We start from the raw sequence: 18,282 nt of genomic DNA, 5'->3' as shown, positions 1-18,282 counted from the left end.
TAGAGTCCTTCCGGGTCTTTTCCCTTTAAATTGATGTTTTCTGACATTGCACAAGTAATCTCCAATCCCACAGGATGCCATTTTTTGGGAAATGCGGCAGAGGGAGTTCTTGTGTGACGTCGCACCGGCGTGCGATTGTGTGATCTCGCACCGGCGTGCATACTGAGACCAGGTGAATAAATTGAGTTGCCCTCTGCTTATCTTACTCACCTGTTTGTAGGTGCAATACTTTTTAATAAAATAGTTGGTTTTAATATACTTGTTCAATCCTTCCATGTCATTATGATGAGCGGCATTTGATACCATATTGAAATTATTGGTGGGACAGCATATCAGTGTGGTGGATGCAGCCAGTGTTTTCCGGAGATGGTTTGACTGTGACAGCGCCAACCCAGGGCAATGACACACATGCTCATTAGATCTCTGTAGTTTGAGATCATGTCCATTTGGTAAGAGGCTTGCTTGTTTCCTTTGAAGATCACCTGAGCACTGAAACACTTTACATGACATTTTGCAGCACAGAGCACTTTTTTCACCATATGATTGGGACTTTTTAGTTATCTATTCTTTGTATATGTGTATATATATGCATTTATATGTGTTTATTGATTATGTATTGCACATTTTACTGATCAGTTGTAGATTTATTAATTGGAGCACTTGGCACTTGTTTATTTGCATTTAAAGGAACAGCGAACTGTATATATTTAGAGCAGACAGAAACATAGTCAATAAACAGGCTAGAGTCAGTATAGGGGGCAGGCAGAAGCAACACTGCATTGGTGGGGTGGATATCAGGAACACTGTTTCTGGCTCTACTGGTCTGGTGACACTGGGACTTGTGTAGGGGTGATCAAGAACACTATTTTTGGCTTACACTGGTCTGGTGACACTGAGATTGGTGTGGCAGTGATCAGGAAGACTGTTACTAGCTGCACTAGTCTGGTATGGTGGCAGTCAGGAACACTGATTCTAGCTGCATAGGTCTGGCGATCCTGTGACTGGTGTGGTGGTGATTGAAGCTGATGTAAATGGCAGCACTATTAGGACTCATTCACATGTGGGTTCGGAGCAATAAAACCACATGGTTGAGATACAGTTTTACTACTCCTCAACCTCTACCCCCTTTAGCAGCATAAATAAAGACAGGGGAGTACACGTGCTATGGCTGCGATATTGGGGAGCTTGTGTGGGGTCCAAAGAGTTAAATCAGGTGGTGAAGAGGTGATAGAACACCTCCTCACCACCTTTTTAAATGTTCTCTGAAGAGCAATCTGAACATGGGTCACTCTTCAGAGAGCAACGCACATGTGAGTCTTTATGGTGACACTATGATTCGTGGTGATCAGGATGCTGGGACTTGTGTGGTGGTGATCAGGGACATTGACTGGTGTGGTGGTGATCAGGACACTGACTGGTATGGCGGTGGTCAGGGAAACTGTGACTGGTGCGGTGATGATCAGGGACACTGTGACTGGTGTGGCAGTGATCAGGGACATTGTGACTGGTGTGGCATGAATTAGGGAGACTGTGACTGATATGGTGGAGATTAAGGACATTGTGACTGATGTGGTGGACATTAGGGACACTGACTGATGTGGCAGTAATTAGGGACACTGTGAATGGCAGCACTGGTGACATTGTTTTGCTCTTGTGGTGAACAGAAACAATGGCAACACTAATATACAGTGATATCAGAGCAGCCATCCATTGTGCATAATCACCGCCACAGCAGTACAATGCCACCATAATGACACTGCACCTGCTCTGGTGACAGCATGTAAAGAAAAATAATTGACAGTGTATTTTTACTATTGTATTTTTTGTACATACTGTCACCAGAGTAGTTCATTGTCAACATCATGATTGCTTACTATAGTCGTGATGACTGTGTAAGCAATCCGTTTCATTACACTGTTCAAAGGCTGCATTCATGTTCCCTTTGTATTCTTTTGGGATCACTGTGATTGGTCACAGTGATCAAATGGTACAGGGACACAGCAATCACAGATTGTGCCTCTGCATGGCCTCTGGGCCATGCATGAAAGGCAAGAACTGACTGACACACTGGTGCATCCTCTTGAATCGACAAAGCTCCTGCTTGGCTGTATATATTTAGTGAGTGGTTGGAGGGTAGTTAAAGTACATTGGGTCCAAGCTATATAGAAAATATTTATAATCTGGAGGTGTTTATCCTGCCCTACATACACATGTCTAAGTATGGCAGCTTATATTTCTACTATACTTGAAATGTAGTTCTAATACTATATAATTATCAAAATCTTCTGCTAAGAAAGGAATTTCCTGTGGCATGCATACCTATTTTTGGCAATCATCAACACTACAAAGAATATATAGATGCACTGAAAATATATATACGTATTCATGTAAAAATATTTGCAAATACAATTCATAAACTGGTAACCTTTGAGAATGTAACAGGGAGTGAGGACAGCAAGGCAAAAAAAAGAGCTGCCTTAACCTATACCTGCCTTGGCAGAAATATGATACTTGACATTTCTGAAAATCCTTATTCCCAGCTGTGTCTGGCCTCAAGTATTGTGAGTCAGATACTCAGGCAAGCCTGTGGCAAATGAAAGTTTGAGAAAAGTTTAAATTCCTAAATACTGTACTTGCTTCATGTCAGTGACTAAAAACAAAATGTATTTAGACTATCAGTATGACAGCCAGGCAGCCTCTGGAAACACTGCTGCCAAACATTCCACATCATAGGAACCAACCCACAGCCTGGGGTGTTGCTATGCAGAGCTTTATGGGCATGCTTGGAGGTGGCACTAGATGGCAAATGGATCCTCCCCATGCATGGAACGACCTGCCTCCCCTCCTCTCCACCCACTTGGAGAGGGCTAAGAACCAAAGCAGAAGAGATCCAAAAAGTGCTGCCATCCCCAGGAACAAGAACTGGAGTGGGAACCTACCCCCACAGAGAGAGGAAGACCCTAGCATGCCCACTCTGTCACCACTCAAAAAAGAGTGGACAGTCATGCCAGGCCACTGCACTGGAACCATGCACCTTCTTGACAGATATTCTTATATATAAAGATCAAAAACAAACACAATCACAAATGAGGAAAATAAAAAGTTTATTGAAACTAGGCATTTGCTAAAAATTACCACCTCTAGAGTCCTGATGGACCCAACCAAGAGCTGATGTACATGTAGGATTATGGTGATGGTGTAACGTCACAGATAGTATCTCTCTATTGGGCTCAGCATGTCATCAGTTTCAAGAATATAAACATGGTCATAAATGTATTTTGAAAACATTCACAGTTTTTCCCACATAAAAGGAACCATATTTACACAGGAGTAAATACACCACCAATCCGGGAGTGTGGCCAGGATGTGAGCTTGACTTGACGCATGGAGCTGGAGCTCCAATCCTGTCTCTTTTCTGACAGCATTCATCAAGCTCTTTTTCAGCTTCTCAGGATCAGATCAACACCTTCCGCTGAACTGCTGCTACATATTGTGAGCCGTCCATGGCCACGAACAAGTTACCCACCACTCACTCCAAGACAAGTACTACCCACCCTTATTCTTCACTGGCCATCTTAACCATGTGGTCTCCCGCTGCAGCCATGTCTGTGGGGCACACAGACCTTCTAGGGCAATGGATGCTCATTGGATGTCCCTGCCGTCTAGATAAGCTCCTCCTGTACCTGAGATGTTTATGTTTCCGTTATGGCTCCACAAAATTGGGACTCGTTCACTGTGATTTTTTGGAATGTTTGTGGCCTCAATTCCAAATTTAAGAGGGCTTTCTTTTTCCAAAAGTTAAATTACATGCTTCTCATGTATTATTACTACAAGAAATACATGTCATGGGCAGCAAAATTTTAGCACTGAAAAGCCTTGGGTCCAAAAGGCCTTTCATGCCACATACTCTATATTCACCAAAGGGAGTTGATCAACAAATCTTTTCCATGTGTGGCTGAGGTGATTCATACAGAGTTCTAGGGCAAATATGTTATAGTAGTATTTACATTGTGGTGTAAACATGTCCTTACTGCTCTTTATGTTCATCCACCTTTTTCCACTGTAATTTTGTATATTATACTGGAGAGGATTACCCCATACTGTCCAGCCAAACTGAGCTTTATGGGAGTTTTAATGCTATCCTATTGCCTGATCTAGATAGCACTATACCACCTAAACATTTCTCTGGGGATGTGTCTGCATGGGGCTATGCTGCTAGAATCACGGAGGTTTGGTAGTAGAAACATCCCACTACTAGGTCTTACTCCTGCTTTTCCACCATCTATAAGACCTCCTTTCATATCGACCTGCCTTTTGCCAATCCCTCGCTGTTGGCGGATGTTATTGAAGCAAAATACCTACCCAGTGGCCGCTCAGATCATTTTCCCCTGGCTGTGGTCCTCCGTGCTCCTCCTCATGCAATGCGTCTTTAGGGGTCTTGAGCCCATTTTGGGTCTCCCACACTGACCTTGCAGAGTATATCCCATCTAGACTAAATACATATTAGCACCTCAATATCATCCTCTCCAGCTATCACTTGAGATGCCTTTAATGGTTTCACTAGAGGACAGTATATTTTGTCTATAGCAACAATTCATAGGGACTGGTCTGCAACTACTCAGTCTCTGCACCAGTTGATTAATGATCAGACCAAAACCTATAACAATGACCCCAACAAGAGGAATTTTGACTTGTTACTGGCTACTCAGCAAGAACTCCATCTCCATGTGGCTGCGCTTACCAGGCTAGACCTACTGTATATAGGAATAAACTTCTTTGAACAAGGCGATAAGAATGGCTGCGTACTGGCAATGATGACCCATCATGATTCACCTCTTGCATCAATCTCTAAGATTAGGACCCCTTGGGGCAGGTAGTGTCCTCTTTAGATGAGATTTTGGAGACTTTAAGTCAGTTCTACAGCTCTCTGTATACTTCCACCCTCCCCTCTGATTTCCAATTTGCACGATTTGCTAGATCAAGAGGCCTTGGAGTAGCTCTCAGAGGCAGAATGCTCTGCCTTGGTACATCCTAGTTCCCCAGAAGAGGTTCTCAGGGCCATCTAGTCTAATGCTCACATTTTCCTAATATATAAGCCACCTAAGGACCCCACATCCTATGCCTCTTACAGGTTTATTGCACTGCTCAATAATGATTTTAAGATTTTACCAAGCTCCTTACTCTCAGACTCCAAGGTTTGTTGCCTACAGTTATTGATTCAGACCAAACAGGTTTCAAGGCCTACTGTATATAGCCACTGATATAAATCTCCATAGATTATTTATTAATTTACATGCTCAAGACTCCAATGTGGGCTCTAGGGTTGAGACCTCACTGAAAATAGAAAAGACCTTTGATACGGTGGAGTGGTCTTTCCTATGGGAGGTACTGAGGAGGATGGGGTTTCCACTGTTGTTTATTGATTGGTTAAAAGTCCTCTATGGAGGTCCAATGGCTTCTGCTAGATTGGGAGGTGGATTATCTGCTCCTTTTGACCTAAATAGAGGTACCCGTCAGGGTTGCCCCCTCTCTCCAGCCCTTTTTGTCTCATCCATTAGACTGGTTGCGAAGGCACTTCGTTCTTCCTCTGCCAAAAAAAGGCTCCAGACTGGCTGGCTGGAGGAGAGTGTGGCCCTGTACACGGATGACCTTTTGCTATTTCTTAATTATGCAGGTGCTTCTTTGAAAAGGGTGCTCCAAGTTTTGAATTCCTATTCATTGGTCATAGACCTCAGGGTAAACCAAATGAAATCCCTATTTCCAATAGATACTGATGCAAGGCTTATGGCCTCACCTGATATACCACTTCAATGGGTTGAGAAATTTACTTAGGTGTAATTATTTCTTCGAATGCATTAATTTTCTCCCCCTTAATCTGACTCTGGTATTACAGGATGTCAAATTAAAACTGAAAGAATGGGAGGCTCTGCCTTTGTCCCTGCTAGGATGAATAAACCTGATGTAAGTGAAAGTTCTCCCTAAGTTCACGTATATGTTTAGGAACTTCCCACAGTGGATACTTAACTTACACCAGCTGACAGGGATCCAACCGCGGTAGCCTCTAGAAACTCCACAGACCGGATTCCCCCAAGGCGCGGAATTTAAGCTCCGACCTGCTAGTTCACCAGGGCCGCTGATGGTGGGGATGGACTTGGAGCAGGCCAAGACCAGGTCGCGGCCCCTGGGTTCACCCAGCTGTGGTAGAAGCACCGTTGGAGGTTTATAGCAGGTGAGAGTCTGATGTGAGGAGGTAACAGGAGCAGCTTCGGGCAGGCCGGGTCGGTAACAGTGGTGGCGGCGTAGTACAAAATCAGCAGGCAGAGGGATAAACAGGTCACAAGCCAGGTTCATTAACAGGAGGTCAGAACATACAGGGTTAAGCGGGAGAATGGTCAGACAAGCCAGGGATCAAAGCAGGAGACGGACAGCAAATCAGGGTCAGGCAGGGTCGGCAACAAAACAATCTTCAAACAGGAACTTCAGGAAAACAGGTAAGACCATAGGGCACTTGAGCATTGCAAGAGCCCGGTTTAAATAGCCCGCCCGACTCCTGACAGACGCGCCTGGGTCCTAGTGCCCGCCTGCACGTTTTGTCAGGATTCTACGCATGTGCAGATTCGATCGCCGCGACGATCTTCCCATTACCTGACACCAACTTTTTTCTTCTTTTCTTTGAGGTCCACAAATTCTGATAAAATGTTCACATTTATGCATCTCAGGCGGGCTTATCCGTTCCCAACTGCTAAAAAATACTTTATGGCCACTCAACTAGTTACTGCTGGCTGGTGTTTATGCCCAGATAAGACCAATCCCTCTACCGTATTGAAAGCTGCAGTGGTGCACTCTCTGGAGACTCTCCAATTTAGAGGTCCTCAGGCCCCTTATATATTAACTCCCTCATTGCTCCCTACCCTCCGAGCCTGAAGAGTGAGCCAAGCATGTAAACACTTTTCCAAACTTGCTGTGTCACTGAATGCCTCCTCTGGCTTAATCCCTCCTTACCAGGGGCAGACTGACTATTCGGGCATTGCCCGAGGGCCCGGGGTCAGTAGGGGGCCGTGAGAGGATCACTGTTCAGTGACAGTGTGGGGAGCGGAGGAGGAGGCAGTTTCTTATCCTGACCCAGAAGTAGCTCACCTGTCACTTCACGTGGTGGCAGAGTGAGTCGGGTGACGGGAAGGGAGGCTTCCAGATGCCCTGTTGAAATCCATGCAGGGAGATCGGTGCTGTCACTGTCCCTCCAATGCACCGATCATCCCTGGATGTGCATCGGATTTCCCTCCTGTGCCCCCCCCAGGTCTCTGATGCTTCGTCTTCTCTGACAGTGTCCAGCCCTTCCCCCCATCCTCCATGGCAGAGCAGAAGAGAGAGGATCTGCTTTGCCTTCCCTGTCCAGATCAGCCGGCAGCTCTGTGATGCTTCTGAATGTCTATCCCTCTCCCCTCTCTCTCTCTCTCTCTCTCCCCCTCTCTCTCTCCCCCCTCCCTTCTTGCTCTCTCTCTCTCTGCCTCCTCTCTCTCCCCCTCTCCCTCTCTCCCCCTCCCATCCATATCTCCCTTCCGTCCTTCATCCATTCCCTCACTCCCTTTTCTTCCTTCCTCCATCCCTTCCCTTCATTCTTTCCTCCCATCCCTCCTTTCATTTCCTTCATTCCTTCCCCCCTCCCTCTCTCTCTCTCTCTATCTCATCCTCTCCCTCTCTGTCTCCCTCCCCCCTCTCTGCCCCCTCCCTCTCCCTCCCTCTCTCTGTCTCTCTTTCCCTCCTCTCTCTCTTTCTCTTTCCCTCTCTCCCATCCATTCCTTCCTTCCTTCCTTCCTCCATTCATTCCCTCCCTCCCTTTTCTTCCTTCCTCCATCCCCTCCCTTCATTCTTTCCTCCCATCCCTCCTTTCATTTCCTTTATTCCTTCCTCCCTCTCTCTCCCCCCCCCCTTTCCCTCTCCCTACCCCCCCTCTCTCTCTCACCCTCTCCGTCTCCCCCCCCTCTTTCTCTTTCTCTCCCCCCTCTGTCCCCTCCCTCCCTCTCTCTCTGTCTCTCTCTCCCTCCTCTCTCTCGCTCTCTTTTTCCCTCTCTCCCATCCATTCCTTCCTTCCTTCCTCCATTCATTCCCTCCCTTTTCTTACTTCCTCCATCCCCTCCCTTCATTCTTTCCTCCCTCCCCTCTTTTCATTCTTTCCTCCCATCCCTCCTTTTATTTCCTTTACTCCTTCCTTCCTTCTTCCCTTCCTCCATCCATTCCTTCCTTCCATTTCTTCCTTCCCTCCCTTCTTTCCTTCCTTCCTTCATCCATTCCCTCCCTCCCTTCCTCCCTTCAATCCTTCCTTTCTCCCTTCTTCCCTCCCTTCCTCTATCCACTCCCTTCCTTCATTCTTTCCTCTCTCCCCTCCTTTCATTTCCTTCCTGCCTCCCTTCCCTCCTTTCATTTCTTTCCTTCCTCCCTTCCATCCTTCCTTCCCTCCGTTTCCTTCATTCTTTCCTCAGTCCATTTCCTTCCTTTCTTTCTCCATCCATTCCCTCCCTTCCTCCCCTCCTTTCTCTATCCGTTCCCTTTTCTTCCTTACTTCATTCCTTCCTTCCCTCCCCTTCCTTCATCCCTTCCTCCATCCATTCCCTCCCTCCCTTTTCTTCCTTCCGTCGCTCCCCTTCCTTCCTTTTTTCCCCTTCCTTCCTCCATCCATTCCCTCCCTTTTCTTCCTCCCTCCATTCCCTCCCTTCATTTTTTCCTTCCTTTCCTTCCTTCTCTCCTTTACCTTCCTTCATTCCTCCATCCATTCCCTTCCTTCCTTCCTCCCTCCCTCCATCTATTCCTTCACTTTTCTTCCTTACTTCCTGCCTCCCTCCCCTCCTTTCATTTCCGTCCGTCCTTCCTCCCTCCCCTCCTTCCTTCCCTCCTTTCTTCCCTCCCTTTCCTGCATTCTTTCCTCCATCCATTTAATTCCTTCCTCCATCCATTCCCTACCTCCCTTCACTGTAAAATCCAATTAGTAAACCTTACTTAAAAAAAGCATGCAAACCGATTGCCTCAAAAAAACCAAGTAAACTAGAATAAGAATTGCATTTTCTTCTTACAAATGCTTACTGAGTGTGGTGAACTTACACTTTAGTATACACAACTAACAAAAAATAGTGAATAGTACTTGGAAACTTTGCGTTAGGTGAACTCTTAACTTAGTATGGAGTACTCAGATTTGCCATTTAAAATAACAAAATCATTTGAAGTTAAGTTTACTGTGTAATGTATTCCAAATGACACATTTATTTAGGTTGGGCTAACTAATGTGATATTTTCTGCAACTCTGAATATTGAGTTGTGGTTACTTGCACAGCAATCCGATTTACTTGTTAAAACCATGCAAACCGATTGCCTTAAAAAAACCAAGTAAGCGTTACTTGTGTTATTTTAGTTTTATCCAAACATCCATTTTACATTAACATCTTGCATCTGCCCAATACTGCAGACAAGCGGCGCAGGCAGGCCAGACTATCTAACTGTATGGCATAGGCCTGTTTCAGGGTCTGGCACCCCCTGCCTACCCATGCTGTGATTGGATGCAGTACACATCAATCAACAGGTTTCAGCCAATGATTGTGGCTGAAACCTGCTGACCGGCTCTTTCAAATCACGTTTACACAGACACAGCCAGATCACTGTGCTGTGAACAGAGGTCGTGTTTCTTCTCCCTGACAACTAAATCTGTTAACAGCAGCACATATGACACACATTACACTTCACAGATAACCCCTCCCCAGCCAGTGTCAGTAATACAGTGTACATTATTATCTGATCACTGTATTAGTGTCACTATTGATGTCAGTTGGTGTCCCTCCCAGCCAGTGTGTTGGCACTAGATTGCCCACCACTCCATCACAGTCACACTATGTCGCTGTACCACCATTACAGTATAGAATCTATAGCTGTGTAAATTCCATATGTGTAGACACAAACCAATTAATATACACTTATTTGGATTTTTTTTTAACCAGAATACGATCATTTTTTTCAGAATACCAATTTTTTTTTATTGGATGTTTTGTAACAAATCTATATTTATTAAAAACCCAGTGGATATCAAATACCACCAAAATAAAGCTCTGAGTGAAAAAAAAAATAGTATATAAAATTTAATTTGGGTACAGCGTTACATGGCTGCGCAATTGTCAGTTAAAGTAGCATGGTGCTGAATAGAAAAAAAATTACCTGGTCATGAAGGGGCAAAAGCTTCTGCGGGGCAAGTGGTTTCATTCTCACAGGTACATATAAATAAATGACTGTTTCAAAGTTCAAATACGATTTTTTTTTTATTTTTCTGTTATAAGAAATAACATTGTTCTTTAAAACTTTGTTACATAACAACTCGCTTTTGAAAACATTTAGGCCTCGTTCACACCATGAGGTTTTGTGCACCTTTTTCTGCAAGAGAATGAAAACATCTTCTGCGCTATGTTCATACCACGAGACTGGTATCATGTGCAGATTTGGTCCGGGGCAGGATTTTGCCTGAGCAGGAACCTGCAACAATGTATGCAGTTTTCTGTGTGAAGAAAAAAAAAATAAAAAGGAAAGGACGTGAAATGAGCATTGTGGAATGAACAGGGCACATACAGAGCTGTTTATTGCCCTTGTAGAGAATTTACATATTACTTCCACAAACTGTTAAAAGTAAGCAACAGCCATAATAACAAACATTGATGCTTGGTTTAAAAGCTGACAAAATGTCCAGAGTTTTCCATGACTGCCATTTAAAGTGCTGTATTTATAAAGCTTGTCCGAGAGTTCAGAAAACAGAGGGTGGAGAGCTGAAATGAAACTCTGCAGAAATTCAGTGAGGAGAGCTCTAAGAACTGTTTGGTGGGATGAGACACCTCCTTCACAGGAACAGAGCTGAGGCTGTCAATCTGCTAGAGGGCCCTCCAGTCACCTTTTTTCCCTTGGTGTCATGAAAAAAAACTTGTCAGAAGTGATTCATGCCGATATGGAGAAATGAAGCAGCAGAAATGAAATTATACTCATTGATTTTAATAGAGACAAGTACACACTATAGAGGGATATACTTTGTTCATATTTCATGTCTGAAGTTTACAACCATTTTAATAGCAGTTTTCCTCCATGCCATTTTATACCATACTCACAATAGGTTCACTAAATTAACTCTGCCTGCAAGTAAAGGACCTTTTACAGGATGAGTAGGAACTAGTGAAAGAAGGATCACTTTGCATATATTATAGAGATGTACAAGCTAGCCAACTGCATCAAAATGGTCTGTCTCTGGTCCTTGCATACCAAATCACCAATATAGAAAATATAGGCATAGCTCATTGCATATATCACAATTGATGGAATAAACTCATTGCATATATTATAGAGATGTACAAACTAGACAACTGCATCCATGCGTTTATTCCATGTAAGTACAAATCACTTTGAGGCAGTTGGTCAGCTTTAATATCAATTATGATACATGAAATGAGTTTAGCCCACATTGGTAATATACAACCACTCAGGTATGTTTGTTGTATGATCAGAGATAGATTACTTTGAGGCAATTGAACATCAATTGCAATATATGAAATTACTTTAGCCTGTATTGGTTCTGTACAACCACTGAGGTATGCCTATATTTTCTATTTTGGTGATTTGGTATGCAAGGACCAGAACCAGATCATTTTGATGCAGTTGGCCAGCTTGAACATCTATTACAATAAATTTTAAAACAGCACACTAAGGTTTCTGAGCTCTGTGACGTCAGCTAACTTTAGTCTACTGAAAACAGGTCACAGGCAAGCAGAACAACAAAACAAAACAAAAAAACAAACATTCTAACACAACAGGAGATTTTTAAGACTCTGCAGTTTTAGTGGGAGTTTGTTCTCCCCCAGGCCCAGCATCACTCTTTGAATGAAGTTAAAAGGGTTTTCCATGGCTTTAGGGTATTCCAGGTGTAAAGCATATAAAAGTCCAAAGAAGAGGCAAAGTGCTTGAGGTAGGTTCTGGAGATCCTCCATTACAGTACCTCCCTCGGCTATGATGGCAATAGACACTGGGTCAGGGTGGAGATGATTTGGAGAAGCAGGCATACTTTCATCAATGACAGTCTTCAGTCCAACAGGTAAAACGTGCCCAGGCCTCATCGCTGTCAGAAGGCGATACAAAAACAAACATGATCATTTCTCACTGTGTTGTATATGGTTAGTTTTAGCTTCAAGGTAAGGGTCAAAGTCAATCTATTTTTGGAAGGTTTCTTCCTTTAAAGCATTTTTTTAAGCGGTTCTAAAGGCAGGTTTTTATTTTAATGCATTCTATGCATTAGAATAAAGCATCTTCTGTGTGCAGCAGGTCCTCATTAACTGAGACAGCAGCGGGGCACCATTACCTCCCATTGCATTAAAAGTCAGTGAGCCAATGAGGAGAGAGAGGAGGTGGGGCCAAACCGCAGCTCTGTGTCTAATACACACAGCCTTGGCACAATTGCCCCATACAGCTGCTTGCTGTAGGGGCACTCAGCAGGAGGGAGGGGCCAGGAGTGCTAGCAGGGGACCCGAGAATAGGAGGGTCTGGGCTGCTCTGTGCAAAACCAACTGCACAAAAGGTGGTAAGTATAACACATTTGTTATATTTAAACAGAAAAACACACAAGGACTTTAATATCACTTTAAATTAGATAGCAATATACACACGCAAAAAAGGGTATAATCCATCTGGATACACAAAGTAGTTGTAATGATACAGTTCTACTAACATGTCTAAGCTGCAAAATTGTGTTCAGGCATTAACATTTGTTTTACCCTCCCTCACTAAGGGATTACATTTTATAAACTGCCATGCCCACCACTGTACTAGTGATATAATAAGTATTAATCTATATTTCTAAGGAATACAAAGTGAATCCCCCCACAACTGCCAAGGTGCAACTATGATAACTTACAAAGCAGATGATGTAGAATGTACTGGGGTCATCACCAAGTAGAACAGGGAGGCCTCGGAGCACAAGGGTGTGCATTGCTGTCACATCAGGTTTCTAGAAGTAAATTATAAAAAGTTCAGTTTAATATTGCATAAAATGTAAACCTACATGTTTATGAAACAAATATCACACTATTTGACAGTTCAGGAAAGTTACTGATTGAAGTTATTTAAGTTACACCCATAGCTTCGATGTTTTAACATCATTGGATCACAACTTCTCAAGACCACTTTAAAATATTGAAATCAATACAGGTAACAACATAGGCCAAAAGGGATAGTAGTAGAGGTTACAGGTTGTACATTTATGGTATCTTACATATTTCTGTATATTACAACAAAGTGAATCATGAAAGGTTTTGTAAGTTGAGAACAAACAAAAAGAGGGTTGCAGTAGACTCACCTCTGAATTAATTTGCTGCACAAACATGGACAATGTCTCTCCAACACTTCCTTTCTTGGACTTGAAGATTGTGACAAAGCGTGGTGTGTATCGATCCAGGGCATCAAAAAAGTTATTCTGCAGATTTGTGGTGGCTATTCTATTGAACTCTGCAAACACCTACAATACAAAACAAAAAAAAAAATCTTTATTTCCCTAATATTTGAATAAGTTTCTCCCAAATTCTTTAGTGCCCCAGCAGGCAGATCCTTGTCCTCCCTCTCTCTGTGGTTCCCCCAGCTTTTCCCTCACCTTTACCTGTGAAGTTCAGTGGTTTGTAAGGTAAACTTTTCTTCCTTACAAACTACTAAACTCTGCATTCAGAGAGCATTGGTTTCTAAGCCAACACAAAACTGCTTAACTCCTAAATTTACTTACAAACTACTGAATTCTACATGTGTAGTTCAGTAGTTTTGTGAACCAGAGCTCAGAAGTTTGAAAGGCAGAGTTCTAATTAGACCTATTGCAGGAAAATCCATTAAAATATTACTAGCTATTGGCATCTTACCTCCAGTGTACTGAAGCCCACTTTGACAAAGAGTCTGTTCAAGGAAGAGATCTCAGGCAGTTGCTGTGAGCAATTCTTCTGAAAAGGACAAAATTCCTTACTTAAAAATAAGTCCCCCCTTATAACCTAGTGGTTAGTAGATTACAGACAGACACAGTCTTTGATACCGTATGTGCATTCTTTATAAGCATAAGAAACTACAGCAAACATTGAAAAAAAAAATACTACAATAAAATATTAAATTAAACATTCAATTTTAAGTTAAGTGGTTAGGATAAGTTCAATGGTTTAAGGCAGCATCCAGAGTTCAGTGGTTTGTAATGTAGAGTTTATATTTACCGCCTCCATCCTGAACACAGGCTTTTGTGCCCTTCTTGGTGGGCAGTATCTGCATCCACCCTCCCATGTGGTCAGTGTTTGTGTACCCCAGAAAATACAATGGCAGAGACTGTCCAGTCGGTAATTATGGATCAAGGATTACCATTACACAAGGTAAAATCTTCCTCTGTAGAATGGATTGTTGTTGACTGAAAGAGTAGAGTACAGGAAAAATGGTCATAAATAACTGTAATAAAAGCTGTGTCTGTGCCCCTTGTCCTTTGTGGTCAAGTGTCTTTTCATCCAGCGCTCCCCCCCCCCCACAATAGGTTTGAAGATCGCCACCATACAAGCATTCATAGAACAGAGTGATTGTAGAGAGACAGCGCAATGTGCTCCTGATGGTCAGACGCCAAGCCCCTGGCGATCAGTGGCTGCTCCCCCATTCAAATAGTGCTTGTTGGCTGTGTCCTTTTCTTGCCAGTCCATGGTCGCATGCACCCCTCCCCTTGCTGGTTGGTGGCCACACCCCCATCCTCCTTGCTGGTAGTCAGTATCTGCGCCCCCCAGGCCCCAGATGATCAGTGTCCACACTCCATCTACAGTGTTGCCAACCTACCAAAATAAATTTACTGATAAGACACCCACATTTTACTGACACAGCCAAGTTTTTACTGCCATTTTGACAATTACAGTTGTAAGTGCAAATTTCAGTATTTAAGTTACAATTAAGTACAATATATAATTAGCAATGTGAGAAAATCTGAAGGCAAAAAAACATTTATTTTTTATAAAGGGCAGTTATTAGAACCCATTAGTTTTCTGTCATCCCTGTCCAACTCAAGAGATTTCCTATTAACCACTTTAGCCCTAGAAGGATTTGCCCCCTTCCTGACCAGGCCATTTTTTGCGATACGGCACTGCATTACTTTAACTGACAATTGAACGGTCGTGCGACACGGTACCCAAACAGAATTGATGTCCTTTTTTTCCCACAAATAGAGCTTTCTTTTGGTGGTATTTGATCACCTGTGTGGTTTTTACTTTTTGCGCTATAAACAAAAACAGAGTGACAATTTTGAAAAAAATATAAATATTTTTTACTTTCTGGTATAATACATAGCCAATAAAATAAATGTAAAAAAAAAGAGTAAATTTTCTTCATCAATTTTGGCCAATATGTATTCTGCTACATGTTTTTAGTAAAATAAAATCCCAATAGGCATATATCGATCGGTTTGCGCAAAAGTTATAGTGTCTACAGACTACGGGAAAGATATATGGTTTTTATTTTTATTTGCTTTTTACTAGTAATAGTGGCGATCAGCAATTTTTAGCAGTACTGTGACATTGGGGTGGACACATCGCACACTTATGAACCATTTTGGGAACCAGTGACACCAATACAGAGATCAGTGCTAAAAAAAAGCACTTTTTCTGTATTGGTGTCACTGGGAGGGAAGGCGTTAACACTAGTGAGCTAGGGAGGGGTTAAGTGTGTTCCCTGGGCATGTTCTAACTGTGAGGGGAGCTGGGCTGTCCAATGGAGCAGAGTGATCTGTCTCCCGATGACAGGGAGGCGGGGATCATACCGCTCCTTACCAAGAGAACGGCGAGCTGCCTTGTTTACACAGGCGGCTCACCGTTCTCCTCTCATAGTAAAGATTGTCGGGTAGCTGGTGGCAATCGAGCCTGCCGGATACCTGCGCTGTCTCCCGCTGTGTGAGGAGACAGTGACAGCGGCGCTGGGGGAGCGCGTGGGCACCTCCCCTGCCCACCTGCGCCCTCGACATACAGTTACAGGATTTAGCCTGCACGTGCCACCCTGTTGCCGTATATGTGTGTGGGGCGGTCCCAAACAGGTTAATTTCTGTTTCATAGCCAACACTGAAAGTGAAGGGAAATCCATGGTAGCCACCAGGATCACCAGAAATTATGTCTCCAATTCTAAAATGTCACCTTTATTCCTGTTTTAGATTCTTTTACTCTTGGTGATAGTAAAAGGAGAGGAAAAAAAATCTACCAAACTGGGGCATGAGAGAGAGAAAAACACACACTGAGACTGCTGCACATTGCACCCTGACCCAGACTGCAGAGGGACACAGATATGGAAGCACACATTGAACAGAACTTAGCTTTTCCCATGCACTTTCTCTCTCAAGATCACAGTGCAACACACACTCACCTCCAGAGATGATACTAAATCCCAAGAGGGATGGCAGTCACAGAACTCAGCTTTTCCCCCACTCTTCCTCTCTCCAACTCACACAGCCCCCACCTTCCTGATCACACATAGCTCTCCGGAGAAGCAGACACTGAACACCAAGGAGGAGTGGCATATTACAGCACATGGACTTTCCCGCGCGCTTCCTCTCTGCAGCTCACACTGCTCAGACACCTCCACTACATATCATATCTGTCCATCCTTCAAGTCCAATTGCCCATATTTCCCACTGTACTCACTCCATGCCTCTCACACACTCTTCAGCAGCTCTTCTTTCTCCTAGATGTCCTTTCAGTGTGATGTCCACGTGCCTTCTACTTGCATACTATTGTAGCTTAGCTGGGACCTCTGCTTCTCATTGGTGCAGACAACTGTCAGTCACTAATAAGCCCATGTCCTATTGGAAGTAGGGAGGAGGAAATTGTAGGTGGCTGGAGATAGGACAAATAATGATTGAGGCTGTGTATGGATATACACTTGTATTCCTGTGTGCATGTAAATGAGTATATACAGAGTATAGACAGAAACTAAGTGCACTTTGTATTTTTTTCTTGCACACTTTACTCAGTGCTGCTTTATTAATGTTTAGTCAGTAGTGTGCATTGTGTCATAGACATCAATACATCTGATTAGAGATCAGTATAACACAAGGTGTTTTTCACTCCCATGTGCAAGAAGCCTAGCCCTTTATCCTCCTTAAATGACCAAAAAGCAACAGAAAGGCAGCACTGTGAAAAAAAGAGCCAGCAGGAGAAAATGTACTGTAACTGGCTGTCTGTTAGGGCATTTTTAATACATTTGCAGCAGTACCTTCATAAACACTGGACTAAAGTGATTGTAAACACAATTTAAAATAATAACAAAGGTTTATACTTTTCTGCTCTTTGTAATTCCCCCAATTGTCCTTTTTTGGCACTCATGGCTCATCATGTTCAAAGTGCGCTTCCTATGGTGGTACACCTGCAGGCTCAATCCTGAGCCGCTGTCTGTGTCAATTGACAGACTCTGGCTCCACCTAATACCTCAATCTCTCTTCACTGGCTTTGATGACAGCAGGAGCAGCTGCCTCAGCAATGCCTGTTAGACCTGAAAGTCAGAAGAGAAAGCTGCTATACAGACAGACATAGAGCTGGATCAAGTGTAATAAGGGGAGTTAGGGGGCAATAATATTACCTAAACATCTATCACCTTAATGCAGGAAAAATTGTTTAGACTTTGGAATCACTTAAATCCCAACTCCAGGAAAAAAAAATGACCTTGCAGTAGGACTGCAAGGGTTAACTACCCATTTTTGTCTAGTGGTGAGAGAAAGGAGATATACTTACCTGATCTTTCAATTCTCCCTGTACAAAACTGATCCCTGCAGCTCATACACCCCCACCCCCCATGATCTAGCGTTCTTGAGTAGTGAACTGGTCCTGATATCATACACCTGCAGGACATGAGGATGTGAGGAATAGTCCACTGTTGGATTGTGGGGGAGTGCCATTTGCAGTATCGGAGGATCTGCTGAGTTTAAGTTTTTCTCCCCTGCAAAAACAAGCAGTTAACCCTTTCAGTGCAAGCAAAGCTCCTCTGCATAGGAATTTATTTCTTTTTGCCCAGAGTTGGGCTTTAAGGACAGTTAATGCATTTCTTCCTTGTACTGGTGTAGTATTGCCACTGCGTCCTTTGTTGCAACTTGATTATTTTAAGTTGGTTTCACTCAATAAAATAAGTAAAATGGTTTCATTACCTTGCAATTAACTCTAACTTAATAAACACTAGTAAGAAGGCATATTTTTGATATATGAGTAAAATTAACAAATATATCTAAGTTGGGAAAGCTAT

At 43.2% G+C, this 18,282-nt stretch overlaps 1 protein-coding gene across 5 annotated transcripts; it reads right to left on the bottom strand.

Annotated features, from left to right (window-relative positions):
• Window positions 1–10,271: 10,271 nt before the first annotated feature.
• Window positions 10,272–16,771, bottom strand: LOC149472191 (uncharacterized). Of its 5 annotated transcripts, none has more exons than XR_016315327.1 (7): window positions 16,706–16,771; window positions 14,348–14,437; window positions 13,911–13,988; window positions 13,364–13,522; window positions 12,923–13,015; window positions 12,011–12,130; window positions 10,272–10,531 (listed from the first exon to the last, which is right to left on the bottom strand). XR_016315327.1 is itself a non-coding variant. In XM_089692499.1 (7 exons), exons 2-6 carry the CDS (start codon window positions 14,256–14,258, stop codon window positions 12,125–12,127), a joined length of 345 nt encoding a protein of 114 aa, XP_089548625.1. In that variant the 5' UTR covers window positions 14,259–14,437; window positions 16,706–16,771; the 3' UTR covers window positions 10,272–10,531; window positions 12,011–12,124. The 5 variants fall into 5 exon arrangements, 3 of the variants coding, with proteins under 3 accessions (XP_089548625.1, XP_089548633.1, XP_089548630.1); XR_016315329.1 differs by having other exon boundaries at window positions 13,911–13,985; XM_089692499.1 differs by having other exon boundaries at window positions 14,250–14,437.
• Between the last annotated feature and the right edge of the window lie 1,511 nt (window positions 16,772–18,282).

Source organism: Staurois parvus, unplaced genomic scaffold, assembly GCF_062004578.1.
Source record: "Staurois parvus isolate SC_StPar_1 unplaced genomic scaffold, SC_StPar_1.0 ptg000022l, whole genome shotgun sequence".
Lineage (NCBI taxonomy): Eukaryota > Metazoa > Chordata > Amphibia > Anura > Ranidae > Staurois > Staurois parvus.
Note: the sequence above shows the minus strand (reverse complement) of the source record. Positions and strands in the feature narration are given on the sequence as shown.